Source organism: Ahaetulla prasina, chromosome 1, assembly GCF_028640845.1.
Source record: "Ahaetulla prasina isolate Xishuangbanna chromosome 1, ASM2864084v1, whole genome shotgun sequence".
In the NCBI taxonomy this organism is placed as follows: domain Eukaryota; kingdom Metazoa; phylum Chordata; class Lepidosauria; order Squamata; family Colubridae; genus Ahaetulla; species Ahaetulla prasina.
The window spans coordinates 191379809-191399473 of NC_080539.1; the positions used below are offsets into that span (position 1 = coordinate 191379809).

At 36.8% G+C, this 19665-nt stretch overlaps 1 protein-coding gene across 2 annotated transcripts in view; it reads left to right on the top strand.

Moving 5' to 3' along the window:
• Positions 1 to 19665, top strand: part of ABCA12 (ATP binding cassette subfamily A member 12) — a 393723-nt gene that overhangs the window by 333064 nt on the left and 40994 nt on the right. For both annotated transcript variants that reach the window (XM_058185940.1, XM_058185931.1), the window contains 5 exons: positions 2425 to 2479; positions 9065 to 9242; positions 13633 to 13748; positions 16279 to 16438; positions 16935 to 17203. In XM_058185940.1, coding sequence (XP_058041923.1) covers positions 2425 to 2479; positions 9065 to 9242; positions 13633 to 13748; positions 16279 to 16438; positions 16935 to 17203 — 778 coding nt within the window. The remainder of the gene's footprint in view (positions 1 to 2424; positions 2480 to 9064; positions 9243 to 13632; positions 13749 to 16278; positions 16439 to 16934; positions 17204 to 19665) is intronic.

The window sequence follows — 19665 nt, forward strand, 5'->3', positions numbered from 1 at the left end:
AACTGGGTAGAACCGGTAGAATCCCACCACTGATTTGGACTTATATACTGTAGTGCCTCCAGAAGTTGTGAATGCTTTACAGCACTTTCTGAGTGGTTCAGAGTGTCAGCATATTGCTTCCAACAATCTGGGTCCTCATTTTACCAACCTCAGAAGGATGGAAAGCTGAGTCAGCCTTGAGCCTATCTATCAACCATCTCATTCATTCGCCCAATGAAGAAAGACTCCTGGGCCATTGTTTTGCCAAGAGTATACTTTATTGGAGCTTAAATGGTTACAGAAGAATGATAAAGCTGGTTCTGACATTTTCCACATGCAGAAAAAGTAATTAACTTTCCCTTTTCCTTGGCCACGCCATCTCCATGGTTATCAACAAATGTCCAATTAGATACTGGTATATTGTTCAGGTAACGAGCCTTCCGTTTCATGGACTTTTCTGCTTTGCACTTGGATGGGTGACCTTGGATAGCAGATGTTCCTCATTTGGGGACAATATGCTGACTCTGTAAACCACTTAGAGAGGGCAGTAAAGCACTGTGAAAAGGTATATAAGTCTAAAAGTATATAAGTCTAAATGCTATTGCTATTGGTATTCCTGGGCTGACACTTTGGTTTTCCTTCCCCATCTCCTCACTGCATTCCAATCCTCTTTCCCCTTTGCTAATGTCAGGCTGTCAATTTTGCGAAGCTTGGCTTGGGGAACAGCACCCATGACACTGTCAGGATCGCACTCCAGGCTGCCCACAGTTCGCTTGCAGCGCTGCATTCTAACCACTGCGCCACCACAACTTCTGGAAACACAACCCAACAAATTCTAAAAAAATCCCATATGTGTAATAATGGTATCCTGGCTCCACCCAAAATGAATTTTGTCATACACCCCACTGATCAAATTTAAATTTGTTTTTTTTTTATTTAATCCCATATAATTTTTTTTCTCATAAAAATATTATTTGCTGTCACTGTAGACAATACCTGACTGATTTTTGTTATTTTTTGCATCTTTGATTTTCCATATATTGCCTTCTTCAGCAACTACACATACCATCTTCTTCAGTTCAACAAGTTCTGGCACCAATGTGCACATTTTTATTAATTTCATTCTTATGTTTCCCTTTAATTTTAATCACTAAATATTTTTTTAAAAATATCAGCCATAGTTGTTTAATACTGTCACACAATACTGCCAAATTTTCATAGTCTTTTATGTGTACAAAGTGACTCCTAGTTATTCTCTGAGAGAGAGAGAGGTAATTTCAAAATTTACAGAATAATAGTAACAGAGTAGAAAGGGACCTTGAAGGTCGTCTATTCCAACCCACTGCTCAAACCTATATATATATCATTGCAGACAAATGACTATCCAATTTCTTCTTAAAACCCTCCAGTGATGGAGCATTCACAACTTCTGGAGGCATTTATCTGACAAATGAATAAATAAATATGTTTAATACCCAATTTACCCATGCCTTTGGAAGTTCAGACTGATTTATGTAAAATTGCCAGTGAATTTTCATTAGGCAGAGATAAAATTTAGAAATAGTTTACACATAATTGTGGCATTATAAGAATATGCCTAGATGGAGACATACTTTGCCACTGTTGTTCCCCTGTAACTGATGTTTGGAGGAATGCTGCTCAACCACTCAGGTTAATGAGATGAAATCAACAGTTCTCAAGCTATACAGTAGTCACTATGTAAACATAAAACTATGTAAACATAAAACAGCTCTCAAAATTGGGAAAGAATGCCCTTTTACTCAAAAGGGTAGGAGGAACACTTTGCATGGATTAATTATGCAATATATGAATAAATTTCTTTATTCTATTCTAAATCTTTCTCCAATCAACTGAATTGGATAACCATAATTCCCCTTTCCACTTTCACAATCAAGATTATTTTATACATCCCACTCATTCATCTTTTTTTCCCTAAACTAGTTCTCAAATATTATTTTTCTCAGCAGTTAAGCTATAGATCAGGGGTGTCAAACTCTATTTCATTGAGGGCCGCATCGGGGTTGTGTTTGACCTTTGGGGCCAGAGTGGGCATGGTCAGCTCGACTTCACTCGTGTTGGGGGCACCTGTAATGGCCCAAGCACTCTGCTAGTGAAAACAGGATCCCGAGCTCCGTTTTCAGCTGTGTTGGCCTCCTGCAACCCTCTGAAAAGGCAGCTCCATTTTCGCTGGCAGAGGCACCCTTATGGGACTGTTTCCAGGGCAGCCCTGTGGGCCAGATCTAAGCACCCCGTAGGCCGGATCTGGCCCCCAGGCCTTGAGTTGACAGCCCTTCTATAGATAATTTTAGTTGCCTTTTACCATAATGGAAGAAATATAAAACTGTTAAATCTTTCATTTTTTGAACTAGCACCTATATTTAATAATGAAATAAAGTCCCTAAATGTGTTTCATTACTATTGTAGGCATTTCTGTTATTGCTCATCCTTATCCTGGTGGAGAGAGTCAAGAGCAAGCCATGTAAGATGTTAATTTTATCATTTTTCTCCTTAATACAATTGTAAGAAAAATAGAGTGATCTTTTGCATTATAGTTACTTTGAAGTATAATCTAGATTATATTATATGCATGTCAGTCATTGTGAATAGGGACTGTTTATGTTTTATACAGTATGTTTTGAATTTATCATAAATATCCAAAATAGTAGAACAAGAAATTGCATAGCACTGGAGAATATGTATATACTTAAATATTTATGAACTTCTACAATTTTATTATCTATCCATTATATCCATTATCTATTCATTAAAATCAAGATAAACAATTCAACAAAAAGTAAGTAAAATGATCTGATTAAAAATAGAGTACAAACTGAGTTATTACAGCTGCAACCAAAAGCATAGTTAACCTGACTTTAGTTAGTAGCCTGGCCTCTAGGGAGGAAGAAATTCTATAACCAATATGTCATAGCCATAAAAGCCCATTACTGGATCTCCACATATAGCCAACTTTATGTTACATTCTGTAAAGATACCACAAACACTGAACACATAGTGTCTCATGTGGTTAGGATGCTGAATCAGAAAACCATTGAGAGGTCAGTCCTGAGTCAGAAGACCAATGAAAGATCAACAGCTCAGCAGTTCAAAACCCGAGAGCCAGCTGCATGACAGAATTCGCTCCCATCAATTTATCCTAAATCCTGCCCACCTCGCAGTTTGAAAACATGCAAATGCAAGTAGATAAATAGGTACCATTCAGTAGGCTAATAATAGGGACATAAAAACAGGGTCCTGTGGGTTTGCCCTGGGCAACGGTGATGTCACTGGCTAATCCTTTCAACCCGGAAGCATCTCGGTAGATGCTTTCAACATGAATGTAGCAGCAGCTACATTCCACAAACACTGAATTAGCAATACTGAAATCTCACCTGGAAACCTGTGCATCAGGCAACTCAATTTTTTTACTGATCTACATATCCATGAATGACCATGTGGACTGACTTTGTGGTTACAGTACATTTAAATGAATAGGTAAATTCACAAATATAGAATCCACATACAATGAGAATTGATGGGATATTGTTAAAAGACAGCCCTATCAGCAGACCTTAGTACCTGGGTGGGCAAGGGAAATCAAGCGTGGTATCCATTTCAGCGTATAAGATGGTGCGTCTTATAAGACGCTCTTATAAGACACACCCATCTTTTTTTGGGAGGAAAACAAGATATACGCTAGTGCATGATTATGGGAAATAATATGAAATTTTACCAGATTGGTATTCCAATCAGAATCAGTAAATTATTCAGCATACAATCTGTTAGATGTAAAGCTTTTTTTCCCTTCTCTTTGTTTTCCTTCAGTTAACATTTTAATTAAGTTAGTGAAATGCTTTTTAAATTCCAGTTAATTGTTGATTCTAGACAGAAATTTTACAACAAAAGGACATAAAGAAGAAAATAAGATTCATAAAACACTCACAATAACTCTGCTTCTGCCTCCCAGCAATTTGCCGTGCAGCAAACAGCAAACAGCCTGCTTTAGTTTTGTTTTCAGCCTGATTGACACAAGAAAAAAAATCTGCCTCCCAACAATTTGCCTGCTTACAGGAGGCCCACACAGCAATAGGTGATGGCAATCCCTGCAGCCTGAAACAGCTGAGGGTCGGGAGCCGATCCAATGGACAATCAACTGCTTGTGCTAATTAGGCTGTGCTGAAGCTGAAATGAGCTGTTTGCTGCTTGCTACAAGGAGGAAAATTGCTGGGAGGCAGAGGCCAAAGGGTGGGGAGGTGGGCAGGGCTACATTTGAACTATAAGACACACCCAGATTTTCACCCTCTTTTTTTGGGGGAAAAAGTGTGTCTTATAGTTTGAAAAATACAGTATGTCTCCAACTATGTAAAGGTTTAAACATCATTACTACTTATGATTACATATATAGCAAGTGTATTTCTAGCCTATGTATATAATATGTTTTCTAAGTAATATTTGGGTAGGAATCTAGCTGCTATATGCAGCTCTAGTAATAACCTTCATAGCTCAAGTAAAGCAAACAGGATTAAAACTGAACCAGAATTCTGTTTTTCTTCTCTTAGGTACTTTACAAAGCGGGGTGGGGGATGGGGGGTTGAATCTTTTTTCTTTGCCTTTTGTGTGGAATGTGAGGAGTAAAGGAACTTTATTTTATTTATTTATTTATTGTGTCAAGTATGTATTAGAATATATATATATATATATATATATATATATATATATATATATATATATATATATATAAATGTCTTTGGTTGTTCGGGTTTTCTCCCGTGTAAAATTGGAAGTGTCTTGCCGCCGTTTCGACGAAGTCTCATTCTTCATCTTCAGGCTTCAGCTTCGTGCTTCTGGGAGCAATGTGTGATTGCAGCTGTTTCTTCCTTTTAACTGCTAGTGGGGGTTTGAACTGATTGGGTGGGAGCTTGGCTGTGCTCTGATTGGATGGGGGGGGGGTTAACAACAAATATAACAAATATATATATGTAGGTCTTTGGTTATTCGGATTTTCTCCCGCGTAAAATTGGAAGTGTCTTGGCGACATTTCGACAAAGTCTCATTCGTCATCTTCAGGCGAATGAGACTTCGTCGAAACGTCGCCAAGACACTTCCAATTTCACACAGGAGAAAACCCGAATAACCAAAGACCTACATACAAACACCCGCGAAAACCTCAGAAAACAATATATATATATATATATATATATATATATATATATATATATGTCTTGGTTGTTCGGTTTTCTCCGTAAAATTGAAGTGTCTTGGCGACGCTTCGACTAAGTCTCATTCATCTTCAGGCTTCAGCTTCGTGCTTCTGGGAGCAATGTGTGATCGCAGCTGTTTCTTCCTTTTAACTGCTAGTGGGGTTTGAACTGATTGGGTGGGAGCTTGGCTGTGCTCTGATTGGATGGGGTTTTCTGTGCTCTGATTGGCTGGGGGTGTGTCCTGTGTTGGTGGGGGCTTGGTTGTGCTCAGTTTAGTCTGTGCTGCAGGGGGATTTGAGCTGGTGAGCTGCATAGCTGTTGTTTGGCTTTGTGGTCGTGCTACATCTTCATAGTGGGTGTCAGTCTGCTGCATGAATGGATTGGAGGGGTTTGAAATGGCTAATGTTGCAGCTGCGGTCTGGCTTCTGGTCCTTGGTCGTGCTTCATGATCAGTGTGGGTTTGGGTCTGCTTTCTGGGTGGATGTGGTGGTGACATCCTGTGTGGACCTCGTGAGTGTGGGTCTGGTGTCATTCCTCGTGTTAGGGACTCGTTTGTCAATAAGGGCGGGTTTCCAAATGGCTGGTAGGCGGGAGGTGTCATCTCGTTTGTTCATGCTGTGTGGGCGTTTTTCTATCTCAATGGCTTCTCTGATTATTCTGTTGTTAAAGTGTTCAGTTTTGGCGATAGTTCTGGTCTTTTTAAAGTCAATATCATGTCCTGTGACTTTAAAGTGTTGGACCAGGGAAGAAGTTGGTTCCTCTTTTTTGAATGAGTTCTTGTGTTCTTCAATGCGTGCACTTATTCTTCTGTTGGTTTGTCCAATGTATGTGGTGGGGCAGGCGGTGCATGGGATTTCATATACTCCTTGATTTTCTAACTCAATTTTGTCTTTGGGGTTTCCTATATACAAACACCCGTGAAAACCTCAGAAAACAAATATATATATATATATATATATATATATATATATATATATATATATATATATATATATATATGTATGTATGTATGTATGTATGTATGTATGTATGTATGTATGTATGTATATGTATATGTATAGAATAGAATAGAATAGAATAGAATAGAATAGAATAGAATAGAATAGAATAGAATAGAATTTTTTATTGGCCAAGTGTGATTGGACACACAAGGCATACGCTCTCAGTGTACATAAAAGAAAAGATAACTTCATCAAGGTACAACAGAAATGATGGTCATAGGGTACAATTTAACACTTAATGATGCAACACTTAATGATAAGCATACAGCACAAATAAGCAAACAGGAACAATCAATATCAATATAAATCATAAGGATTACCAGCAACAAAGTTACAGTCATTCTCATATATATAAAAGCATGAATTGAATACATAAAATGAATACAATTAAAGGGAACATTAGGACAGGAACGGTAGGCACGCTGGTGCTCTTATGCACGCCCTTTACAGACCTCTTAGGAATGAGGTGAGGTCAATAGTAGATAGTTTTTGGTTAAAGCTTTGGGGATTTTGGGAAGACTCTGACTACCACAGAGTCTGGTAGTACATTCCAGGCATTAACAACTCTGTTACTAAACTCATATTTTCTGCAATCGACTTTGGAGCGGTTCACTTTAAGTTTGTATTATAAGTTTGTATTGTAACTTTGTTATTCTAATATCTTACTCTCCACATTTACAGCTTCACTTTTGCACTTTTATAGCAATAGCGTAGTATTTTGGGGTGGTGGCTTTTTTCCTTTTTTCTTTTTTTGCAGATAGGCACACAAGTTTTGGAAACATAAATAGGAGAGGGGTAGCAAATGATTTTATTTCCTTTTGCAATGAGTGGAGAAACAAGAGGATTTTTGTTTCTTCAGCGGTTGCAGCACTTGGGGGTAAAGCACTGATTTTTAATACCCATTTACTGGTCAGCTAGAGAAAGCACTGATGAAATCCCTTTCCCTACATTCCAAAGTTTCTGGGAGTGAAAAGGATTACACAGCTGCCATCAAAATCTGTTTTTTTTATTTTTTTTTTATTTTGTCACAACAGTATACACAAACATTGACATAAAACAACAACACATCGTATAAACATATATATATAGGCAAAAGTATTAATTTGATATAATGAAAGGGAACAATAGGACAGGAACAGTAGGCACTTTTGTGCTAGGAGTGGAAGTAGTACCATGTGTAAAAACCCTTGTTTGCCTAGCTTTCCAATTTATTTTTGGGCTTTAGCCCTTCATGTTGCAGGTTCTCCATTACAAAGAGAACACTTCTCTGTGAAATTTAGGAATGTGGAAGGAATGTTTTGGCACCAAATCATATGACACTAACTCTTTCAGACTTACTAATCTTAGTAGTTGTACTATTTAACTGTAGTTGTTCTGACATATTAATTGAACTTGAATTATTTTTGATAGGAAGTGTCAATTCAGTTTTGAAAAAAGATTATGGAATAAAAATAAAGGTTTATATTTTATTATTTTACATCTCTGAAATAACACATATCTGCATGCTGATCATTAACATCTGGGGTTCATAGTCAATGCTTAACTTTCTTCCTTTTGTTGGAAGAATTATCCATCTGGTTCAGTTTCAAACTCAGAGAAAGGCACTGGAGACAAAATGGAGGCTGGAGGCTGATTGGAAAGAGGGTCCATTTATTGATGAAGCAGAACCACATGGTTCTGGGCAGCTGACCACATGGAGTTGCAAGAGGGTAGCTTTTATACCTTCTCTTGGGCTTTGCATTTGAACGTCCTGTTCCTGTGCAAGAACTTGTATTCTGTTGGTTGTTGTAGGGGTCATAGCTAACCCTGTAGGTTGTCTGAGAAGTTTGGTTGAAGCCTGGAGGGTGATGCAATGTCCCCAGGTGATTTTGCAATGTGATGAGCTCTGCTGCTAACCATGTTTTCCCCAAAATAAGACCCTGTCTTATATTTTTTTTGCCACCAAAAAAGGCACCATGTCCTTTTTTTGGGGTGGTGGGGAGATGTCGTCCACTGACTCACCTCACTTGCCTGTGTCCCTGGCCTCCTTTTCACTGTCAGAGGCCTTCAGGAACTTCTTCGGCTGGCAAGGCCAGCAAGGCTTTCCTGAGGGCCTCTGTAGCCGATACCATAGCTCCAGATCTGGAGCTCTGTTATTGGCTACAGAGGCCTTCAGAAAAGCCTTGCTGGCTGCAGAAGAAATGGGCCGAGCTGTCCAAAGGTAAGCTGTAGGGCAGCTCCCTCCCATCCCCACCCTAGCTTAATTTTTACCTGTGTATCCTGGAGTGGGCGGGGGTCTTAATTAGGGCTTATTTTGGGGGTAGGGCTTATATTGGGTGCTTGTGTAAAAATCAAGCTAGGACTTACTTACTTTTGGAGTAGGTCCTATGGGGGAAACACGGTAGATAATCCTATTATGTCCTGGAGGATTATGTCTTAATCCCATCACCCTGGATTTGAAGGTCTTTTGTCTTGTAGATAGACTGTCCCAATCCTGCTGGGACTATTAAGAAAGGTGAGGGCTGTTTTCCAAGAGTATGTTTCTCCTTTAGGGAAATATAATATTCTGCCTTTTTAAATATTTCTCAAAGTATTTCATTCTTCCAGAAGAGAGGTGGGTGCTAACATTGTACACGTTCTTTTTTATTTCCTGATCAACTTTCTTAGGAACAATAACTTAACTCAGATAATTTTGAATTTCTTACAATGCTTCCAGCCTAACTTTACTCTGGATAATGTAGAAAATTAAGCCAGTTCTCCAGAGAACTCCAGCCATAGACAGGCCCCTTACAAGATTCTTTGTATAGAACATCTTAAAAGCTGGAGCTGGCCTTGGCCGGCCTGTTCATCTTTTAAAATGTTTTCATCTCTTTTTCGTCTCCTCAGGCTTAGTAGTTTACTGGATATCATTGTGTCCATGTCAGTCTTGATTGGATACTCCATCACAACAGCTAGCTTTGTGCTTTACGTGGTCAAGGAACATCAAACAAAGGCAAAACAGCTGCAGCATATCTCTGGCCTCGGTGTGACCAGCTACTGGGTGACTAACTTCATTTATGACATGGTGAGTAGCTTATCTCTTAAATACAATATGGAAAATACCACATGATGAAATGAAGCAAAAATAATAATAACTATATTTGGTGGTGCAGTGGTTAGAATGCACTGCAGGCTACTTCTGCTGACTGCTTCTGCTGACTGCTGGTTGCCTGCAGTTTGGCAGATCGAATCTCACCAGGCTCAAGGTTGACTCAGCCTTCCATCCTTCCGAGGTGGGTAAAATGAGGACCCAGATTGTTTGGGGCAATATGCTGACTCTGTAAACCGCTTAGAGACGGCTTTAAAGCACTGTGAAGCGGCATATAAGTCTGTGCTATTGCTATTGCTATATTAAAAATGCAGGGTTCACTTACTTATTTTGACTCATAAAACTCCATGCTATATTCAGTTTTTAAAATCTTAGAATTAAGCTGTTGCACCATGCTTAGTAATATATGGACTCTATCCTCTTTTTGTTGTTGCTGCTATACTATATCTATAAAACTCAGAACTTTAAAATAGCCCAATCTAATACTAAGATCATTCTAAACACTAAGAAGTTCATTTATATTTAACTAGAAATTAATAAAGTTGTTCTCAGATTAAATTATTTTAAAAAATGGCAAAAAGGGAGACTTAATTGGCATCCCCTAATAGATCTTTTATTTGGAACTCTGAGTTACCCATTAATATATGAACATTCAACTATATTTGAATTACTATTGTAAAAAAATACTGTAATTGGATGAGAAGCCAGCTAATTTTTTTTATCCTCCAGACCAAAATTTGTTTTACCCAACCTATAAAAATGGTTTTCCTTTCTTCAGAGGAAAATAACTTTTCTCTTTTTTACAAAAGATGGAAAATTACCGGCAGCAAGTTTTTGTTATGAAATTAGTCCTAGAGAAAAAAACAGCACTGCTCTTTTTCAGATCACCTTAGAGGCCTTTTTGTATATTAGTTTAAAAACACTAAATCTCTGGGGCATAGGTCATTTTATGTATAGTTTATTGTCCAATTTTGAATACAGCAGGACTTAGTAATTCTGATGAAGAATAAAATATATTTTAATATGAATCTTATCAAGAAGCAAGTACTGAAATGTGCAAAGTTGGCACTAGGCAAAGCATAGTCATGAGATCTCAGGGTAGCATTTAGATATTGTCAGAAGAATAATTTGGAGTTCTAACTCGAGCAAGGGCTGCACAAGAATAAATAAAAATGAGATCCTGACAGCTGTAAAGAAAGAAAAAAATATTTATTCCTAAATGCAAAACAGTTTGCTTTTAGGGTCAAACTGCAGAGAAATGGGTTACAGCAGCAGACTTTTATAAGGGGAGCTGGTCTGATGTTGTTTCCAAGATGATACCTGAGGGGTGTGTGTGTGTGTGTGTGTGTGTGTAGGTATAGGTGTGTTTATTCTTGTAAACATGCAATTCCTTTGGGAGACCTATTTAATAGACTCTATGTTTGCAGACCTTATCCTTTGATATGTAGATGGGGTTTGGGAGGAAGTTTGCTAATTTTTGTTGATTAACTTAGTTTCAGCTTGACTGTAAATTATTTAGTGAAGACACTGATTCTCAGGCCATTGTGGATTCCGTTAATATTTTAAGGGAAGATGGAAACAGTATAAAGCAGAGGTCACCAACCGGTGGTCCACGACAAAATTTTGGTAGTCCGTGGCACACCCGGGTGGAGGATCTGCTCCAGAATGACCAGTCCTGTGACTAGAGCTCTGAAATATGGGACTGGCCAGGAAGCTTGTGGTAGGGCTGGAAATGTCCAGCGTAGAGGGAGGTTCATGCAACTTTGCAGGAAGTGCAATGTGCAAGGAGTAGCACAGTCCTCACCAGCCGGAATGAGATAATGTTGCTACTGGAGCAAGGGGGAGTGGGGTGGTGGTGGCGCAGGCAGGCTAAAGCAACAAGTATTTCTGTGGTTCTTTCATCCCCCTACTGTGCCTTCCTGTAGGCTGAACCCACCACTGGCCGGCCCAGCCCTCACCCACTCATTCCTCGCCTGGCCTGAGAAGGGAAGGGCAGGGGATGGAGCCATGGTGGGATTCAAGTAATTTAACAACCGGTTCTCTGCCCTTATGATTTCTTCCAACAACCAGTTTGCCAAACTGCTCAGAAAGTTAACAACCGGTTCTCCCAAAGTGGTGCGAACTGGCTGAATCCCACCACTGGGATGGAGATTCATTCCATATTCCAGAGTGAGAGTGAAGCTTCATCTCCTGCTGGATCTCGTGGGCATTTCTTCCTTGTTGGTGCTGCATGACCTGGAGACACGTGATTTCCTCTCTGCCCCAAGACACTGGCTGGCCCCTGATATGAGAGAGGGAGAGAGAGAGAGAGAGAGAGAGAGAGAGAAAGAAAAAGAGAGAGAGAGAGTGTGTATGAGAGACAGATGAGAGAGAGAAAAAGAAAAAGAAAGCAAAAGAGAGATGAGAGAGAAAGAAAGAGAGAGAGAGAAAGAGATGAGAAAGAGAGAGATGAGAGAGAGAAAGAGAGATGAGAGAAAGAGAGATGAGAGAAAGAGAGATGAGAGAGAGATGAGAGAGAGAAAGAAAGAGAAAGATACTGAGAGAAAGAGAGAGAGAGATGAGAGAGAGAGAGAGGGAGAGAAAGATGAGAGAGAGAGAGAGAAAGAGAGAGATGAGAATGAGAGAAGAAAGCGATATACTGAGAGAAAGAGAGAGATGAGAGATCCTGGTGTTTTGTTTTCTGTGGGAAATAGGTCCAAATGGCTCTTTGAGTGTTTAAGGTTGCAGAAGCACTGGGAGTCCAGGCACTTCAGCGAGCGCTGTGCTGGATTCATATTAGTGGTCTGCGGGATTTAAAATTATGAATTTAGTGGTCCCTGAGGTCCGAAAGGTTGGTGAACCCTAGTATAAAGAATAAAATATATTTGGATATAAAACTTCTCACAATATATTGTATGCTTTTTTGTCTGTATTTCATATATCACAATAAGCCAAAACATAGGTAGTTTGGAATAATATATGAGAAATATGTCTTTTGATGCAGCACTACAAACTATGGCTAAGCACATGTGAACTCAGCCATTTTTTTCTTTAGAAACATGATAATCTATTTCCAAATTATTGAATAAATATGAAATATTTTCTCATGGGAATTGTCATAAAACATTCCTAATAGGCCTGTATAATTCAAATAAGTTGCATAGATACTTAGAGCCAAGCACATTTTTCGGGATTTAAACTCATTATAATAGATAGGTATGCCTCTTTCATGCTTTGGCTCCTTGGTTTGAAATGGCACATTTATGCATTTTCTGTTGGATAGCATCCCAGATGAGCTAATAGAAGCCAGCATTTAACAGACTGAAACTAATGTAATGATATGCTGTTGCTATCTTTCACTGAATTCTTGCTACTAAAAAAATCCACTTACTAGGAGAAGAACTGGAAAATCTTGTGAATCCTGCTAATTTGGAACTAGAATAGGAACTATATGTAATACCAATATCCATGCTGCCCTTCATAATTTGTATGTGCCCAAAATAAAGGAAAATAATGTGCATGAATTTCAAGGTTAATGTGGCCTAATTATTGAGTTTTCCTAACCTAATTAAAATTTAGGGCTACTAACCTAGGCACACTAGGAGTGCAGGAGGCAGTTTATTTCAGGAAATCAAATTCTTAGAATTCAAAGAAAGAAGGTTGTAAAACATGTTACACAGAAAATATTTTTAGTAGTTTAACTATTTCATTATTTTGATTGATTCTATTCCATCTTGTATATGGGGTGATTTATAAATATTTTCAAATAAATAAACCAACAAAAATTCAAAGGCTTTACAGAATTTAGCTTTTCACAATGTCATCATTTTTAAATGTAAACTTAATTGTTTATAATAATCTTCTCACATCTTTTCGCTCTTCCCATTATTGCTACAATTTTACACCTAACTGATTTTATGAAATGATATCCAGCTCTACAATTTAAAATGTACTTTATATTATTATGCTTTTTTCTAGATGGACATGTAAAAATAATTAATAACAAAATACTTTACTTAATACTTAAGAGCTGACACACCAATAATGTATGAGTTATTAAAAAAACACTTGAGAAGGGACTATGGTTTATGTTAATTAACTTTTTTCCTGGTTGGCAGATTTTTGTATTATTTCAAAGTAAGTCCAACTAGCAGACACAAATAGCCTTCATCCTTCTGAAATACACTACTTCTTTCAAATTGTTTTGAGCTATGTTAGAAATGTTGTTTGTCTCCAGATTAAAGCTTTCTATAGCCATTGCTTTCTAGGACCTCTGTAAATAATGCTTGCTTCCTTTGTTAGTAACTTTTCCATAGTTAGAAGAAAATCCAGTTTAAGCTTAGTATTTGGTCTCTGATAATCAGTTGTATTTATGAACATTCTACAGGTTTATTTTCTGGTGCCTGTTATACTCTCAGTGGGCGTTATTTCAGCTTTTCAGATACCAGCTTTCTTCAATGACAATAACCTGTTGGCTGTATTCCTGCTTCTTCTTTTATTTGGGTAAGGATTTGGATGGCTTGATTCAATTTGAATGAAATCTCCAATTATAGTTTTGAACAGATCTATTTAAATTACTTATTTTGAAAAGTAATTTTAAAAAGTCAGTTTTTTAAGTAACTAGTCATAAAGCATAAAAGAGGGTAAATAAAAATAAACCAACCAACTCTAGAAATAAGGTATGTACTTTAAAAAGAAGCCAATCTACCTAATGGGTTTCAGAAATATTTAATGATATAGGATTATGAAAGAGCACAAAAAATTGAAAGGCTGTATTACAAGACAAAACTTGATAAAATATGGAAGACTATGAGAAAAATAAATTCATCACTCTCACCACTAGCTCTTCTTTAAAAAAATTTTTTTTAATTTACATTTATATCCCGCCCTTTTCCGAAGACTCAGGGCGGCTTACACTGTGTAAGGTTTTTCATGTCAAGAGATAACTATAAAGGAAAAGTATAATTACATATGCAGATATGATCCATTTATACCCCATAAATAGATTAAAGACACAGCAACAAATACTTCAAAAGGCCAGAACATACCATGGTTGATGTACCTACGCATTGCTAGAAGAATAAAAACTGACCTCAGAAATAATGGAGGGCCTCTAAGAAAAATGTCAGGATTTGAAATGCTTGTACAGAATCAAGATGGTATACTAAGGCACCTATATACACTGTTGCTCTGATAGAACATAGAAATGGAACAAATAAAAAGTTTCATGATAAAATAGATGCAAAACTAAAAAAGAATTAAAAATTACAAGTTATAAAATTGCCAGGCAAAATATGGCCACATTAGACTCTGAGAAGTAAATTTTGTTCTCATGTTGATCTGCATTTCCTTATTTTATTTTGTTTTAAATTTTAAGGTAAAAAGTTATAATTAATGGAGTGTTTTTCTTGCTTTTCTTCTTTTCTTCGTGTACCTATTCTAGCTATTAACATTCTTTATCTACCTAAATGCATGACTATATCCAGCAATGAAGCAATACCTGGATGAGCTTCATGGATTTCAATAAGTGATTACACGCAGTAGTGTACGGCAGCAGCCAAAAAAGCTAATATAATCCTTGGTTGTATAAATAGAGGCATAGAATCAAAATTATGTGAAGTATTAGTATCACTTTATAAATCCTTAGTAAGACCACACCTGGAATACTGTATCCCGTTTTGGTCATCACATTACAAAAAAGATGTTGAGACTTTGGAAAAAGTGCAAAGAAGAGCTAAGGTCCCTAATCATCACTAAGATGATTAGGGACTTGGAGACAAAAGTATGAGGAACAGATGCAGGAATTGGGTATGGCTAGTCTAGAGAAAACAAGGACTAGGAGTGACATGATAGCAGTATTCCGGTATTTGAGGGGCTGCTACAATGGCAGAACAAGAAACAATGAATACTAATCAAGGAGAGAAGCAACCTGGAATTAAGGAGAAACTTCCTAACAGTGAGAACAATTAACCAGTGGAACAGCTTGCCTTCAGAAATTGTAGGTGCTTCATTGCTGGAGGTTTTTAAGATAAGACTGGACAGCCACCTATCTGAAATGGTATAGTGTCTCTTGCTTGAACAGGGGAGGGGGGATTGGACTAGAAGACCTCCAAGGTCCCTTCCAGCTCTATTCTGATTGATTCAAAACTCGGTATTATTGGATGGGAGATCACTGAGAAATATAAAGCTGAAAGCTAAACTGTTGAAAAAATATGCTGACAACCCTTGTTAATATTGTGGTGAAGAAAAGTATAGGAATACCAAAGAAGTCACAAGTTGTTGACTTCAGCTTTAAGGCGTATTTATTCTTCCGAGCAGGACTGGCTTAAAATGGGTTTTTAATTGGATTTTAAATGGGGTTTTATTTTATATTATGTTATATTATATTATATTATTATATTATATATTTTATATTTAATTTATAGGCCATATTGAATAAGTTTTTTAAATAGTGATTTTATTGTAGTGTATTGTACTGTTTTTATCTGGCTGTTCACCACCCTGAGTCCTTCGGGAGAAGGGCGGTATAAAAATGAAATTATTATTATTATTATTATTATTATTATTATTATTATTATTATTATTATTATTATTATTATTATTATTATTATTATTATTATTATTATTATTATTATTATTATTATGGAAAAATAGAGAGAGAGAAGCAAATGTTTTGTTTTTGTCTTGAATAATAAGTATATATTGCCTTGCATGTCTATCTGAGTAGGAAGGGGTAGGAAGGTACAAATAAATGAATAAAATAATAAATTACGGTTGTCAGAATTAATGTAGATCCTTGACAATTAAATTAGCTCCAAAATAAAATTATTTATCTTTTCTAACTACATTAAAATTAATGACATCAGGAAACAATTTATAAATCTTAAGTTATTACCAAGATGAATAAAACAGACCCTTTTTATTTCTAGTTGTACAGAATAGTTCACAGATAAATTGGACTAGAAGCCATATAAGTATTTTGCTATTCTGGATTGCTTGCTTTATTCTGCTTGTGATTTTTAATGATCTGCAGATATTCAACGTTTTCATGGATGTACTTACTGGCTGGAATCTTCAAGGAAACTGGGATGGCCTTTATTGTTTATGTCTGTATCAATTTATTCTTTGGCGTTAACACAATCATCACCCATTCAGTTATTTTTTTACTTTCCCAAGAAAAAGCTACTGATAAGGTAATATTGGCACCAACTTTTTCATTAATGTTCCAGATTTTATAAAATAGGGTAGAATATCAATAGTAATATCCAGAGGACAGAAACAATTATGTGGCTTGATAATGATTTGCACGAAAAGGGTTTTAAATAAATATAGCTTCATATATGAATATGTATTGCAATGTGTTATGCAATAAAGATAAACTATATTTGAGGTAGTATCAAGAAAAATAAAGTTTTAAAATCCAAGAACCAACAGTTCTATCTTGGTCAGATTCCTTCTCAAATAATGTGTTTTGTTTCAATCTTTAAAAAACATTCAGACTAAATGGAACTGACAGAGATGACCAGGTATACCCCATATATGGCTTGCTAATGATTTGCATGAAAAGGATAAATGTAGCATCACGTAACTATGAGACAGTAATGTGCTATAAAGGTGGGTTTTTTTAAATGATAAGGTAATTTTGTAACTACAAAAGTACAATGACAAAATAATTTTTATTTCTTTCAGGACCTGCATGAACTTGCTGAAACATTGAGACATATTTTCCTGATATTCCCACAATTCTGTTTTGGTTATGGGTTAATCGAATTATCTCAGTATCATGCCCTGATGGGTTTTTTGAAAGCCTATGGAGTGGTTTACCCTGATAAAACATTTGAATTGGACAGGACAACATCCAAACTGCTTGGGATGTTCATTCAAGGAACTCTGTTTATTACAGTCCGCCTCTTGCTTGATGATGGAACAATTCAGAAAATATGGCATAAAATATTACAGTAAGTAACCATAAATATATGTGGAAATTTTTGGACTGTTGCCTTCTGGCAGAAGATACAGACCAATTAAAACTCGGACCACACGTTTTCTGAATAGTTTTTATCCCAGAGCTATAATTGCACTCAACAATGAACCAAAGGGCCATCATCAGTGGCTGTTGGACAGCATTACTTGGTCTGTTGTATGGATGTTTGGGTGGTTTAGGGGTGGGGAATTTGTGATGGGTGGAAATTGTTATGTGGGGGATTGTTATGTGTGTTGGACCTGGTCTTTGGGTGTTAAGTGATTTTTGTTGTATGGGTATACTGTGTATACACTTACAATGATAATAAAGTTGTTGTTGTTGTTGTTATTATTATTATTATTATATTCCAAAATTGCAAATAAAATGAGGGATTGACAAAAAGTAAGTTGCAGAATATAAATTTGCTGTAATTTATTGCTTAAGGGCTTTTATAAAATGCTTTGTTAAATTAAACTGGTTAGGCTTATTATTAAATTAAGATTATGTAGTAACTGGAACATGAACTTGACAGGAACTGTCAAGTATATGTTGGTCTATTTTACAGGGGCTACAATCTCTCTTTTCTGCATCAAATAAATGTGATTAAGGAGTTGTTTTATCACAGTGCCAAAATGACAGAAAGAAGAGGGAAATTAATCACAGTTCTTGATCCACAAAGCAGTTTAAGAAAATAGTTGTTGTGTTTGGTTTAATCTTATCTGGGCATAATCCTCATATCTATTCAGTCTAAGCATAGGCCCTACCAAATTTCAGCAATAGATGGAAGCATCTGATTTCTTTCACTTGAACTCAGATACTATAAATGGTCAGATGATTAGGATGGGAAAGTATAAGCCATAGGCTAAATGAGCTTAGATCACATCTTCAGCTGAAGTTAAACAAAATGTAGCAATATGTTTGTTTCTTTGCTTGTACCTCACCTTTATTATTTTTACAAATAACTCAAGGAGGCAAATAAATTCAACACACCTTCCTCCTCCTCGTTTTCCTCACAGCAACAATCCTGAGAGGTGGATAGAGCTGCAAGAAAGTGACTGGCCTAATATCACTCTGCTGACTTTCATGGTTAAGGCAGAACTTGAATTCAAGTCTCCCACTTTCTAGCCTGGTGCCTTAATCACCTGAGCAAACTGGCTCTCATAATTTTCAAAAGAGAAGCATGGGTTTCCCACTTAAATCCACATAATTATTTTGATTGAACTGTGTCTATAATTGCAATAGACTTTTTGTCTTCTATTTACATGTCTCCAATTCTCTGAGACTACCTGGACAAGTCCCTGCAATTTTCTTGGCAAGATTATTTTCAGACAGGATTTGCCCTTGTTTCCTTCCTAGGGCTAAGAGAAAGTGATACGGGGTCACCCAACTGACTTCGTGCTTAGGGTAGGACTAGAACTCACGGTGTCTTGGTTTCTAGCATGATACTTTAACTGCTATACTAAACTGCCTCTCATTTGAGATACTTCCTGGAATACTTAATAATAAAATACATAATATTTATGGAGTACAAATTTTCTAACAGATAGGAAGCAGCAGGTGAAGCTAGGTAAATCATGTCAAATACCTTTTCAATTAGTATAGCTGTCCCCCAGGGCTGGTGTGCTCTCTCTTTTGTCTCTGTACCAAAGACTGCATCTCAAAGGATCCCTCTGTTAAAGTACTGAAATTTGGAGATGATACAATCATCTCATTCGAGATGGGATAGAGACAGGAGGTTGAACAACTGGCCCTGTGTTGCAGCCAGAACAATTTAGAACTGAATACACGTAAAACTATAGAGATGATAGTAGATTTTAGGATGAGCTCTCCTATCTATCTATCTATCTATCTATCTATCTATCTATCTATCTATCTATCTATCTATCTATCTATCTATCTATCCAATACATATAAATAAATATAAATATATTAATAGTTACAATAAAACCACCCTTTATAATATAAGACAATACAGTATAAACCGTAGAGACCTTCAAGTTTCTGGGTTCTACCGTATAATCTCCCAGGAGTTGAAATGGACACCTAACATTAGAACCGTCATTAAAAAGGAACAACAAATAATGTTTTTTCTGTGCCGATTCAGACTTCTCAAGGAGCTGCTGATACAGTTCCTCAGAGGAATGATTGAGTCTGTATTTTGTACTTTCTATAACTGTCTGGTTTGGTACAGCAACTAAACAAGACAAGTACAGACTTCAACAGATAGTTAGGATGCATAAAAAACAATTGCAATCAGCCTGCTTCCAAGTTCCATTATATATTTCATGAGCCAGAAAGAGGGCTGAGAAAATATCTACAGAGCCCTGGAAATAAACTGTTTCAACTTCTCCCTTCAGGACACCACTATAGGGCATTGCATGTGAAAACAACAAGATACAAACATAGTTGTTTCCCTCATGCCATCACTCTGCTAAACATATAATTCCCACAGCACTG